Here is a 13544-nt window from a genome sequence, read left to right on the forward strand (position 1 = left end):
TCCGGGGGTCGCTGAAACCTGCGTCGGCCAGCAGCAGATGTATGTCCTCGGGCAGTTGCTCTAGGAACGCTTGCTCGAACATGAGGCAGGGCTTGTGTCCGTCAGCCAGGGCCAGCATCTCGATCATCAGTGCTGACGGCAGTCTGTCCATGTCCGTCAGCCAGGGCCAGCATCTTGTTCATCAATGCTGACGGCAGTCTGTCTCCCAAACCGTCCAGGTGAAGCAGGCGGGCACCTCGCTCATGCCGTGAGAGGCCAAAGGACCTTACGAGCAGCGCTTTGAATGCTTCATATTTGCCTTCTTCTGGGGGCGACTGTATGAAATCTGCAACCTGGGCGGCCGTCTCCTGGTCAAGGGTGCTCACCACGTGGTAGTAACGCGTGGAATCAGAGGATATCTGCCAAATCTGGAACTGGGCTTCTGCTTGGCTAAACCACACGTGTGGTCGCAGCGTCCAGAAAGTTGGCCGTTTTAGCAAAACTGCGTGAACAGATGAAGGGTCGGTCATCTTTGGTCCAAATCCCGTTTGGACCATCATGGTCTCCAATGTAGCGATGTGCTACACACAGCGCTGAAATAACGACACGCAGTCAGTAAGTCGTTTCGAGACTAGTTTATCCAAACTTCGCGGTGCTGGCATTTAATCCCTAGCATCCACCCTCTCTGGGCGGAAATTATGTCAGAGGTGCATTACCAAAGTCTCTCCCCGCACGCTGGCTATTTGTGAGCTGGTTCGCCTGCGCAGAAAGTGGGTCGCCACAGAAGCATAATAAAACCAACTAAAATCCTCCATGCAACACAGTCAAACACCTAAAGTTCAAAAATAAAAACAAATTGTGCAAATAAGAAAAAGTGAACAAATTATTCTAGATTGTTGGAACCTCTTTTGGGGCAGGAGAGACCTGTACAAAATGAACAGGTTGCACTTGAATCCCAGGGGGACCAGTATCCTGGTGGGGAGGTTTTCTAAGGCTATTGGGGTGTTTAAACTAGAATTGCTGGGGGGTGGGAAACAAACTGAAGAGATGGAGGAAGAGGCAGATGGCTTACAAATAGAAAAAGCTTGGATACAGTGCGAGAGGGAGGGTAAACAGGTGATAGAGAAGGGATGCGCTCAGACCGATGGGTTGAGATGTGTCTATTTTAATGCAAGGAGTATTATGAACAAAGCAGATGAGCTTAGAGCATGGATCAGTACTTGGAGCTATGATGTTGTGGCCATTAGAGACTTGGATGGCTCAGGGATAGGAATGGTTACTTCGAGTGCCAGACTTTAGATATTTTAGAAAGGACAAAGAGGGAGGCAAAAGAGGTGGATGCGTTGCACCATTGATCAGAAATAGTGTCACAACTACAGAAAAGGAGGAAGACTTGAGGGATTGTCAACGGAGTCTCTGTGGGTGGAAGTTAGGAAAGGGATGGGTCAATAACTCTACTGGATGTTTTTTTAAGAACAGACCACCTAATAGTAACAAGGACACCAAGGAGCAGATAGGGAGACAGATTCTGGAGAAGCGTAATAATAACAGGGTTGTCGTGGTGGGAGATTTTAATTTCCCAAATATCAATTGGCATCTCCCTAGAGCGAGGGATTTATATGGGGTGGAGTTTGTTAGGTGTGTTCAGGAAGGTTTCTTGACACAGTATGTAGATAAGCCTAGAAGAGGAGAGGCTGTACTTGATTTGGTATTGGGAAATGAACCTGCTCAGGTATCAGATCTCTCAGTGGGAGATCATTTTGGAGACAGTGATGATAATTCTATCTCCTTTACCATGGAATTGGAGAGGGATAGGAACAGACAAGTTAGGAAAGCGTTTAATTGGAGTAAGGGGAATATGGGGCTATCAGGCAGGAACTTGGAAGCATAAATTGGAAACAGATGTTCTCAGAAAAATGTATGGAAGAAATGTGGCAAATGTTCAGGGGATATTTGCGTGGAGTTCTGCGTAGGTATGTTCCAGTGAAACAGGGAAAGGATGGTAAGGTACAGGAACCATGGTGTACAAAGGCTGTTGTAAATCCAGTCAAGAAGAAAAGAAGAGCTTACAAAAGGTTCAAAAAACTAGGAAATGACAGAGATCTAGAAGATTATAAGACTAGCAGGAAGGAGCTTAAGAAAGAACTTGGGAGAGCCAGAAGGGGCCTTGGCCTTGGCAGACAGGATTAAGAAAAATCCCAAGGCATTCTACAAGTATGTGAAGAGCAAGAGGATAAGACATAAGAGAATAGCACCAATCAAGTGTGACAGTGGAAAAGTGTTTATGGAACCGGAGGAGATTGTAGAGGCGCTTAATGAGTACTTTGCTTCAGTATTCACTATGGAAAAGGACCTTGGTGATTGTAGGGATGACTAACAGTGGACTGAAAAGCTTGAGCATGTAGATATTAAGAAAGAGGATGTGCTGGAACTTTTGAAAAGCATCAAGTTGGATAAGTCACCAGGACTGGACGAGATGTACCCCAGGCTACTGTGGGAGGTGAGGCAGGAGATTGCTGAGCCTCTGGCAATGATCTTTGCATCATCAATGGGGATGGGAGAGCTTCTGGAGGATCGGAGGGTTGTGGATGTTGTTCCCTTATTCAGGAAGGGGAGTAGAGATAGACCAGGAAATTATAGACCAGTGAGTCTTACCTCAGTGGTTGGTAAATTGATGGAGAAGATCCTTGAGAGGCAGGATTTATGAACATTCGGAGAGACATAATATGATTAGGAATAGTTAGCATGGCTTTGTCAAAGGCAGGTCGTGCCTTACGAGCCTGATTGAAATTTTTGAGGATGGGATTAAACACATTGATGAAGGTAGAGCTGTAGATGTAGTGTATATGGATTTCAGCAAGGCATTTGACAAGGTACCCCATGCAAGGCTTATTGAGAAAGTAAGGAGGCATGGGATCCAAGGGGACATTGCTCTGTGGATCCAGAACTGACTTGCCTGCAGAAGGCAAGAGTGGTTGTAGATGGGTCATATTCTGCATGGAGGTCGGTGACCAGTGGTGTGCCTCAGGGATCTGTTCTGGGACCCCTATTCTTTGTGATTTTTATAAATGACCTGGATGAGGAAGTGGAGGGATGGGTTAGTAAATTTGCTGATGACACAAAGGTTGAGGGTGTTGTGGATAGTGTGGAGGGCTGTCAGAGGTTACAGCGGGACATTGATAGGATGCAAAACTAGGTTGAGAAGTGGCAGATGGAGTTCAACCCAGTTAAATGTGAAGTGGTCCATTTTGGTAGGTCAAATATGATGACAGAATATAGTATTAATAGTAAGACTCTTGGCAGTGTGGAGGATCAGAGGGATCTTGGGGTCTGAGTACATAGGACACTCAATGCTGCTGCGCAGGTTGACTCTGTGGTTAAGAAGGCATATGGTACACTGGTCTTCATCAACCATAGGATTGAGTTTAAGAGCCGAGAGGTAATGTTGCAGCTACATAGGTCCCTGGTCACACCACATTTCGAGTACTGTGCTCAGTTCTGGTCGCCTCACTATAGGAAGGTTGTGGAAACCATAGAAAGGGTGAAGAGGAGATTTACAAGGATGTTGCCTGGATTGGGGAGCATGCCTTATGAGAATAGGTTGAGTGAACTCAGCCTTTTCTCCTTGGAGCGACAGAGGATGAGAGGTGACCTGATAGAGGTGTATAAGATGATGAGGGACATTGATCATGTGGATAGTCAGAGGCTTTTTCCCAGGACTGAAATGGCTAGCACAAGAGGGCATATTTTTAAACTGCTTGGAAGTAGGTACAGAGGAGATGTCAGGGGTAAGTTGTTTTCTTTTTAAACACAGGGAGTGGTGAATGCGCAGAATGGGCTGCTGGCGATGGTGGTGGAGGCAGATAGGAAAACAGAGGGCCATGGGTAACCCTAGGCAATTTCTAAGGTAAGGACATGTTCAGCACAGTTTTGTGGGCCGAAGGGCCTGTATTGTGCTGTAGGTTTCTAAATAACACACAGAACTTGAAGCACAGAGTCTTTGAGAATGAGTCCATAGCCATGAAGCCAGTTCCGCACTGCAGCCAGCCCAGGAGCCTCGAAGCCAGGAAGAGCACTGAAGAAAATAATGCCTCTCAGAGTAGCGAGCTGAATACCAGTTCATCCTTTGATCTCGAACTCAATGCCTGGATCTTTATAATCTGGATCGACACTTAAATTGGTTCTTTTACCACTCTTGGGTGCGGGACCACCACTTCAATCCAACCCAAAGATTCAATCAGGTCTGCTACAGCAATGGCTGCCGTGACAGTCCAGTTTACTGAATCCTTCAGGATACTGCAGGTTGTACAGACAGTTCAAAAGTGCAATTATATTAATCCAGAAAAAGTATAATTATTACAATAGTTAGTAGTTTTGTTTGCTGCCTGCAAAATGTTGCCATGTCTCGCCAGCGCCATCTTATAGGCCAGAAAGTGAGCTTAGATCATGAACAGATCGACTAAGATTTTTGTTAATATAGAGAGGCTTGAGAGTCAGTTGGCCTGTATCTCTCTCATCTAACATGTTTACAATAACTCACCTTTGTTTTCTTCTGGATCCCCAAAAAATTTTCCAGCTGTCAATTTGAATTTACCATAGTCTAATTTATGTTTGGATTCAATCCATCGGCTCTCCCAGGCATCTGAAGTTAGACATAAGGTTAAAAATAATCAATAATGTTTATTACTACACTGACAATTTCCATTGATCTGATAAATTCAGTTCAGTCTTTTTTATTCAAATATGCTAACCAATGTGGCTAATGTTAGAAAGCAAGACTTAAGCTGATTTGGCACCACTAGGGCATCCTAAAAAGCTCTACATTTTATAAAGAACTGTCAAAATTCAAAGTTCAAGGTAAAATTTGTTGTCAGAGTACATACTGTACATGTCACCACATACAGCCCTGAGATTCTTCTGTGGGCATATTCAGCAAATCTATAGAACAGTAACTTTAAACAGGATCTATAAACTGTAAACATCAGGAACTCTAAACTGTAAACAAACTGTCCAAAAGCAAATAAATAAATAGCAATAAATGATGAGCATGAAATAACAAGATAACAGATTCCTTAAATGAGTGCAGTTATCCCCTTCAGTCACAATTGTAATCCAGGAAATATTGTAGCATTTTGCACTCAACATGGTCCAACAAACAGCAGTGAGATAATGATCAGAAAGTCATAACTGAATTGAATCAACTTTTAATTGAAAAGTTGAGGATGTTTATTATTTAGGACATTGTTCTTCCCAGGAGAATCATGGGACATTTTACATCAGTAGGTACTGAAAATGACAGACAGTAATTTCAGGGGAAAGTTTCTGTAACACTCTGGTGCCGTCGGCAGAGTAAGTCTAGGGAAGACAATCTGCAGCCCCACCAAATACGGGAGATTGAAGTGCAAGCCCTTCAGATCCCCCGTTTGTGTGGATGCTGTGTACCTCATTATCCTGTTACAAGTAATACCACAAAATAACAGACAGCACACCACATACAATTAAAAGATTTAGCTTTATAATTCCTAATTTGACTAAAGGGTTAGTTATGGAAAAAATAAAAAGGGCCCGGTTGAATGAAACAGCCTAATGTGCACAAGTTAGAGCTCACGGTCCCCCTTCGCTGTTCCTCCTTTGATCTCCCCAGGCTTCATTGAATCACAGCCCCACTCTAGGTCGACTCCTATGATCTCTTCACTCTGGCATCTTCTCTCTTCTCCACCAACAAAAACCCAAAGCCCAACCTCACTAGAGAAACCTCCCCTAAATCCGGCCATCCTAATTGGATGGGATACAATTCTCCTATCTCTTATCTTCAACAATAACCCAAATAAGCAGCTTTCACAGAACAGTACACCATACCAGAGAGAGAAAAAAAATGAACCACCTGAACCAGGGCATTACATTTCCTACTAGCAAGATTTATTTTTTGTTTTACCCAGTATACAAAGTTTATAAATATTCTCTTCCCTTTTGCTGAAAGTTTAAATCTTAATTTGACGATATGAAGACAGCAGTTGGAATCAGATCATATTCCATATACAAGTTTAGGTTCATTATGCTATATGGCTACATGGTGCAGATACCAAGTCTTATCCTATCCTTACACAATATTTACCGAAGCTCCATCAGAGTTTACTTATGACTAGGATTCATTTTCTCTCAGCCAAGCCTGATAATAGAGCCCATCCAGATACCCAGATCTGCATAAAACATTCATCAAAATTAGTATCTTTCCTCTCCTCCACCTGCATTAATTTTTTCTAATCCCATTATCCTTGGAGGCTCTCTGCACTCAATTGGTTTTTACTTCTTGCTTAGAAATAATTGTCCATCACCAATTGATAGGCTTTCTGCAACCTTTGCTCTAACACCTGAAATTCCTTCCTAAACTTCTATCTCTCGTTTAGATATATCTTTAATCTATTTAAGGTTAACAAGGCAGATAGTGTGCTGGCCTTCATTAGCCAGGGATTTGAGTTCAAGAGGCATGAGGTAAAGTTGCAGCTTTACAAAACTGGACCTCGTGGAGTATTGTGTTCAGTTCTGCTTGCCTCATTGTAGGAAGCATGTGGAAGCTTTAGAGAGGGTGCAGAGGAGATTTCCCAGGATGCTGTCTGCATTAAAGAACATGTCTTATGAGGAGAGGTTGAGCAAACAAGGGCTCTTCTCTTTGAAGCAAAGGAGGATAAGAGATGCCTTGATAAAATTGTAAAGTTAATAAGAGGCATAGATAGAGTGGACACCTTGTGCCTTTTCCCCCAGGACAGAAAAGCCTAATACAAGATGGCAAACTTTAAAGTGATTGTTGGAAAGTGTAGCGGATGTCAGAGGTAGTTTGTTTGTTTGTTGTTTTTTTTTTACACACACACAGAGTGGCAAATGCATGGAATGTACTGCCAGGGTGGTGGTGGAAGTGGATACATTAGAGAGACTTAAGAGGCTTTTAAATAAGCAAACAGATGAAAGAAAAATTGGAGGGATATATGGGAGGGAAGGCTTAGTTCAGGGTTTCTCAACTGGGTCTTCACGGAACCTGAGGATTCCATGAGAAGTCACATGGAGTTCCACAAGAGATGGTGATTAAAAAAACAAATGTCGTTTTTTGAACTTTGTGCAATCATGACACTAGTGCTCACAGTGGTGGGCAGTGACTGAACAGCCCTGTTAGCAATCTCGTTAGAGGTCTCAGCCCAGTATGACCAGTGCACAGTAGCACCATGTTTACTTGGTTAAGTTCAAACCATTAAATTGGTCAATAAAGTAGGTTAAAAGGTCTGTACAACATCATGGGCTGAAGGGCCTATATGGTTACTATACTGTCCAATATTTTATGTTCTATATTGTATTTTCCATTGATTTTGGACTCCCAAGAAATAAAGGCATATGGCAAACTGTGTAGACGAGTGAATACATATGAGGGATTAGTGAAAACAGTCAACAATAAATTATGATCTAGAGGATTGGGAAACTTTTAAAAGCTAATGGAACGCAACTGAAAAAAACATTAAAGGGAAAGAAGGTTAAATATGAAGGTAGGGTAACCAATAATAAAAGAGGACACAAAAAGTTCTATTTCCTGGTATATAGAGTAAAAGAGAAGCAAGAGTGAACATTGGGCTGCTGGAAAATGACACTGGAAAAATAGCAATGGGGAACAAAGAAATGCCAGGTGAACTGGGTAAGTATTTTGTGTCAGTCTTTATTTGTGGAAGACGCCTGCAACTTGCCAGAAATTCGAAAGGGTAAGAGGGCAGAGGTGAATGTACTCTGTTACTAAGCTGCTTAAGAAGCTGGAAGTTCTGAAAGTGGACAAGTCACCTGGACTGGATAGACTACACTCCAGGGTTCTGAATGAGGTAGTGTAGAGATCATGGAGGTATTAGTAGTGATCTTTCAAGAATAATTGGAGCCAGAAATGGTTCCACAGGAAAATCACAAATGTCACTCCACTCTTTAAGAAGGGAGGGAGGCAAAAATAAACCCAGCAAACTATAGTTTGATTAGCTTGACAGTGGTTTGTAATATTTAAGAGTATATTATTAAGGATGAGGCTTTGGGATAATTGGAAGTACATGATAAAATAGGTTAAAGTCAACATGGCTTTCTTTGAGGGCAGATCTTGCCTAACAAATCTGTTGGAATTCTTTGAGGAAGTATCAAGCAGAATGATGAAAGAGCCAGTGGATGTTGATTACTTTGATTTTGGAAGCCCTTTGACAAGGTGCAGGACGAGGCTACTAAATGAGATAGGAGCACATGGTATTACAGGAATGGTATTAGCATGGCGAACTGACAGATAGCAAAGAGAGGGAATAAATGGGGCTATTTCTGGTTGGCTCCCCATGACTAGTGGTGTTCTGAAGGGTCAATTTAGAATTTATTTAAACCCTACATCTATCCCACAACATAAAGGAGTAAAAATCTTTGTGTTATGACTCAGTTGCAATGTACAGACATGTGAATTTAAGTCTAATGGCTTGTAGATAGAAGCTGTCCCATAGGCTGTTGATCCTGGCTTTAATGCTGCGGTTGCATTGCCAGACAGAAGCAGATGAAACTATTTATGGTTGGGGTGACTGGTGTCCCCGATGATCTTCCAGGCTTTCTTTCTGCTATAAATGCCTCAATGGAGGGAAGTTCACATCCACAGATATGCACCGCTCTCTGCAGTGCCCAGTGATCAAGGTTGATGCAGCTCCTGTACCAGGCGGTGATACAGCCAGTCAGGATGCTCTCAATGGTGCCCCTGTAGAAGGTCTTGAGGATTTGGGGGTCTACGCCAACTTCTTCAGTCACCTGAGGTGGAAGAGATGCTGTTGTGGTTTTTTTGCCACAAAGCCGGTGTGTACAGTCCAGGTGAGATCATCGGTGATGTGTGTACCGAGGAACTTGAAACTACTCAACCTCCCAACTGCAGACCCATTGATTTGGTCCAGTAGGAATGTGGTCGAGCCTGCCTCTGTTCCTCCTGTAATCCACAATCAGTTCTTTTGTTTTTGGACATTGAGGGAGAGGTTGTTATCCTGGCACCACTGTGACAGGGTGTCAACCTCTCCCCTGTAGGCTCTCATTATCGCTAGAAATAAGGCTGATCAAAGTCGTGTCACCTGTGAATTTGATCAGCTGGTGGCAGCACAGCTGTGAGTGTAGAGGAGGGGACGCGGAGCACAATCCTGGGGAGCACCTGTGTTGCGGGAGAGAGGAGCAGAGGTGAGGAAGCTCATCTGTCGGTGAACCAATAGGAAGTCTAGGGTCCACCAGCACAAGTTGAGGTGCAGGCTGAGTTCTCCGAGCTCCCTGTCAAGTTTGGAGGGAAATATGGTGTTGAATGCTGAACTGTAGTCCAGGAACAGCATTCTAACGTATGCATCCCTCTTCTCCAGGTGAGTGAGGACGGTGTGTAGTGCTGTGGCTATGGTGTTATCGGTAGACTGGTTCCGTCGGCAGGTGAATTGTAAGGGGTCCAGTGTGGGTGATAGCATGCTGCAGATGTAGTCTTTAACCAGCCTCTCAAAGTATTTCCTTATATTTGAGGTGAGTGCGACAGGGCGCCAACCGTTCAGGCATGCGGCCTTGGTTTTCTTAGGTACAGGGACAATGATAGACAATTTGAAACAGGACGGCACTACACGCTGGGAGAGGGAGAGATTAAAAATGCCCATAAACACACCAGCCAGCTGTTTAGCATACACTTTGAGGACCCAACCTAGGATGCCGTCTGGCCCTGCTGCCTTGCGGCTGTTGACACGTTGGAATGTTCTCTGTACCTCAGCCTCGGAGATGACCAAGGTGCAGGTCCTGTCAATGGCTCTCCTCGTCTGTTCAGTCCTATCAATCTCAAATTGAGCGTAAAAAAACATTTATCTCATCCGGGAGCAGGGTGGCAGCGTTAGCTATACTACTGCATGAAGTCCATGATGGTGTACGTCCTTGCCGTGCACTGTGCGCGTCAATGTTAGGGCCACTACTTTTCATGTAATATGTTAATTATCTGGATGACAGAATTGATGGCTTCCTGGCCAAGTTTATGGATGATGCCAAATTGGAGATGCTGTGAGTCTGCAGAAAAACTTGGACAAGTTAGGAGAATGGGCAAAGAAGTGACAATTGGAATGCAGTATAGTTAAGCGTATGTTCATACACTTAGATAGAATGAAAGGAGGTGTACACTATTTAAATATGGAGATAATTCAGAAATCAGAGTTGCAAAAGGACCCTGAAGCCACTATCTGTTATGAGTTTGTACTGTATGTTCTGTGTGAGTTTCCTCTGGGTGCTTCAGTTCCTTCCCACTTTCCAAAGATGTATGGGTTAGGGTCAGTAAGTTATGGGTACACAATGTTGGCACTGGAAGCATGGCAACACTTACAGGCTGTCCCTAGACTCTGTTGGTCATTGACACAAATAACACATTTCACTGTATGTTTTGACGCAAGTGAAAAATAAAGCTAATCTTTAATGTGGGTTCCCTAAAGATTAACTTCCAGGTTGAGTCCATTGTAAAGAAAACAAATGTAATATTAGCAGTCAAGAGGACGGGCATATAAAAGTAACAATGTAATGCTGAGATCTTATAAGGTATTAGTAAGATCATGTTTGGAGTGTTGTCAGTGATTTTAGGTCCCCTATCTAAGGAAGGATAGCTGACGTTGAACAGAAGTGGTTCACAAGAATAATCTTAGAAAGGTTTAACATAGGAGGGATGTTAATGACTCTGGACCAATACTCACTGTAGTTTTGAAGGTGAGGGTGCAAGAGGATCTCATTGAGACCTACCAAATAGTTAAAGGCCTGAATAGAGACAATGTGAAGAGGATGTTTCCAGTAGTGAGTAAGCACTGTGGGCACAGCCTTGGAATAAAAGAATGTTCTTTAGAACAGATGAGGAGGATTTTCTATGGCCAGAGGATGGTGAAATTCATTGCCACAGACAGCTATGGAAGCCAAATCATTCAGTATATTTAAAGAAGACATTGATAAGTACTTGATTAATAAGGGCATCAAAGGTTACAGTAAGAAAACAGGACAATGGGTTTGAGATGGAGTAATAAAGAACTATGATTGAATAGTGGATCAGACTTGATGGACCAAATGGCCTAGTTCTGCTCCTATGCCTTACAGTGCCTTTACTGGTAGAAGCTGTGAGCTTCAGTGGCTACTCCTCATCTATGTCTTTGACCAACTTTGTTAGCTGTGCTTTACCAATTAGGTGTCATATTATGTTTGATATGCTCCTGTAAAACACCTTGGGATGTTTTACTGTGTTCCTGTCATACTTATTAGTCCTCAGAATATTCTGAGTGACTCTACAGCCGGTTGCCTGGAAACCCTTGTCATGGCTGTGATGTAGTTGTTAGAGGGAGGGGAAGACTTTTTATGAATGGATTGAGATTGACCAAATGGTTTTACTCAGCTAAATTAATTTATGATTTTGTGTCCCTTGGACCTGATTTGATTTGATCCACAACAATATGTTGTCCACAAATGATTGTGATTCAAAGGCACTTAATCTGCCAAACAACACTATAACCTATTCCGAGTTTACTAAAATGGAACACGTGTGATTATTTTCTTTTGGCTGGGTAGAATCCAAGCCCTTCAAATGTAGAAAATAATTAATGCAATGTGCAAAGCCACATTCATCACACCAGAACAGTCCACAGATGTGTTGTACTGTGCCTTTTAGTAGTACAAAACCTGCCAAGCTCAAACCAGTCACACTTGCTTCATTCGCTTCACTGACAACTTGGGGGAGGGGGAAATCTTAGCGTTTTCTGTTCATGAAACAGAAACACCCGGCAGGGTTAAACTAACCAGAAAATCAGCAAATAGTGTCACTGTACAATGAGATTCAGGAATCCACCCAATTTAGAAAGAAAATCAAACGCCACAAAAAGTAATGACCGTGTAATTTTCCCGTCCGCGGAACAGCAAACCCTATCTACAGTACTTACAACTGGGCTAGGAGTTCAAACACATGGCAGAGTTCATTCGTGGATTCCAATGAAGAGTAATTTCTAATAGTTAAGAAGCAGCGAAGTTAGCTTTTGAAAACAGCAGTTAGTTAGTAATTAATTAGTCCTAGTTAGTTAGCAAACTCGCTGGTTAGACAACTTTGCAACCCTACGAAGTTATACGTCTTTATCAAACTCACCTCCGTCCGCAAACTTTTCAATGAAATACACGGCAGGGTGAGCGACACCGGCCACCGAGCACAGCAACAAGATCGGCAGCAGCGTTTCCATTTGCACCAGGCCAGGGATGTTTGGGATGGTGCTGGACCAGGCAAAGCAGCAGTAGCGACGATTCTTCAGTGAGGACACCGCTCCAAGCCATTGGCCGCAGTCGGCAATTGCCAGCAAATCAGCTCCAAACACGTCTTTGTCTTCCAGTTCCGGGCTGATCCTGTACTACCCTGATCCCCTTTTCACCGCGCTATCTCAGTTCGACACTCATGCGCGGTATGTAACAGTGCGATCATTAACTCGATAACATCATCAACTAAATAGATCCCTAAATTTTTAAATATTGCAAGAGGGTATTTATCATGATGGCAGAATTGAAATCCAAAGATTTACTGCACTTTGAAGTATGGCTCGACCCGGTGTTAATAGTAGCGTTATTCACCGCTTACACTTAAAGTTTGGACAGAGTATGTATTACGGACAAATATAGACTGCTTAAATTAATAACTGTTGGGTAACATGGATTTAGTCTAGCACAGAGACTAATCCCGCCATCGCAAGGCATTAAATCTGATAGTTAAAAAGAAAGTTTATCTGTAATAGTGAAAATTAAACTGCAAGATTATTGGTTTAAATAAAAACACCAGTTTTACTTATGTTTTTCAGGGAAGAAAATCTGCTCAGAACCACGTATAAGTGGGTTTACATGTGACTATTATTTGGGATACAGTATATTGAGAATTCCAAAGCCATTATGTTTAGTCATAGTCACCCATTCGGTATATCCAAGAACACGGTGGGACGCTAGAGAAGAAATTTCAGGAGCTCTCACTGAGATGTATACATTATTCTTAGTGGCTGGTGAAGTGCCAGAATAACCAACCGTGGTTAATTTTGTACCTTTACAGAGAAAAAGCTAGAAACTATAGACCAGTATGCCAAATATCTGTGGCAGATAAGTTGCTAGAAGGGATTCTGAGTGGAAGACATTGGTTGATTATAGGTAGTCAGCTCAGCTTCAAAAGACTCAAATACCTCACAAACGTTATTGTTTTTTTTTGAAGGAATAGTCAAGAGAATTGACAAGGTCAGGGGACTAGATGCAGTCCATTATAGACTTCAGTAAGGCCTTTGATAACGTTCTGCATGGTAGGCTGCTATGGAAAGTTGCATTGAATTGATCCAAAGGGAGCTAGCTAATTGGATACATAATTGGCTTGATGGTAGGAAGCAGAGAGTGATAGTGGAAGGATGGTTTTGGACTGGAGGACTAGGACTAGTCATGTTCTCCAGGGGTCAGTGTTGGGCCTATTGCTATTTGTCATCTATATCACTGATTTGGATGAGAATGTAAGTACATTTACATGGTTAGCAAGTTTG

The 13544-nt window shown here is 42.8% G+C and overlaps 1 protein-coding gene across 1 annotated transcript in view; it reads right to left on the reverse strand.

The window, feature by feature from the left end:
- LOC132406282 (calreticulin-like) overlaps positions 1–12335 on the reverse strand; it is a 32713-nt gene extending 20378 nt beyond the window's left edge. Inside the window, exons 1-2 of the mRNA XM_059991708.1 lie at positions 12134–12335; positions 4520–4621 (exon numbers count right to left, since the gene is read on the reverse strand). Of these exons, the coding sequence (XP_059847691.1) occupies positions 4520–4621; positions 12134–12224 (193 nt within the window). The 5' untranslated portion in view covers positions 12225–12335. The remainder of the gene's footprint in view (positions 1–4519; positions 4622–12133) is intronic.
- Between the last annotated feature and the right edge of the window lie 1209 nt (positions 12336–13544).

This window comes from Hypanus sabinus, chromosome 16, assembly GCF_030144855.1.
Source record: "Hypanus sabinus isolate sHypSab1 chromosome 16, sHypSab1.hap1, whole genome shotgun sequence".
NCBI lineage: Eukaryota > Metazoa > Chordata > Chondrichthyes > Myliobatiformes > Dasyatidae > Hypanus > Hypanus sabinus.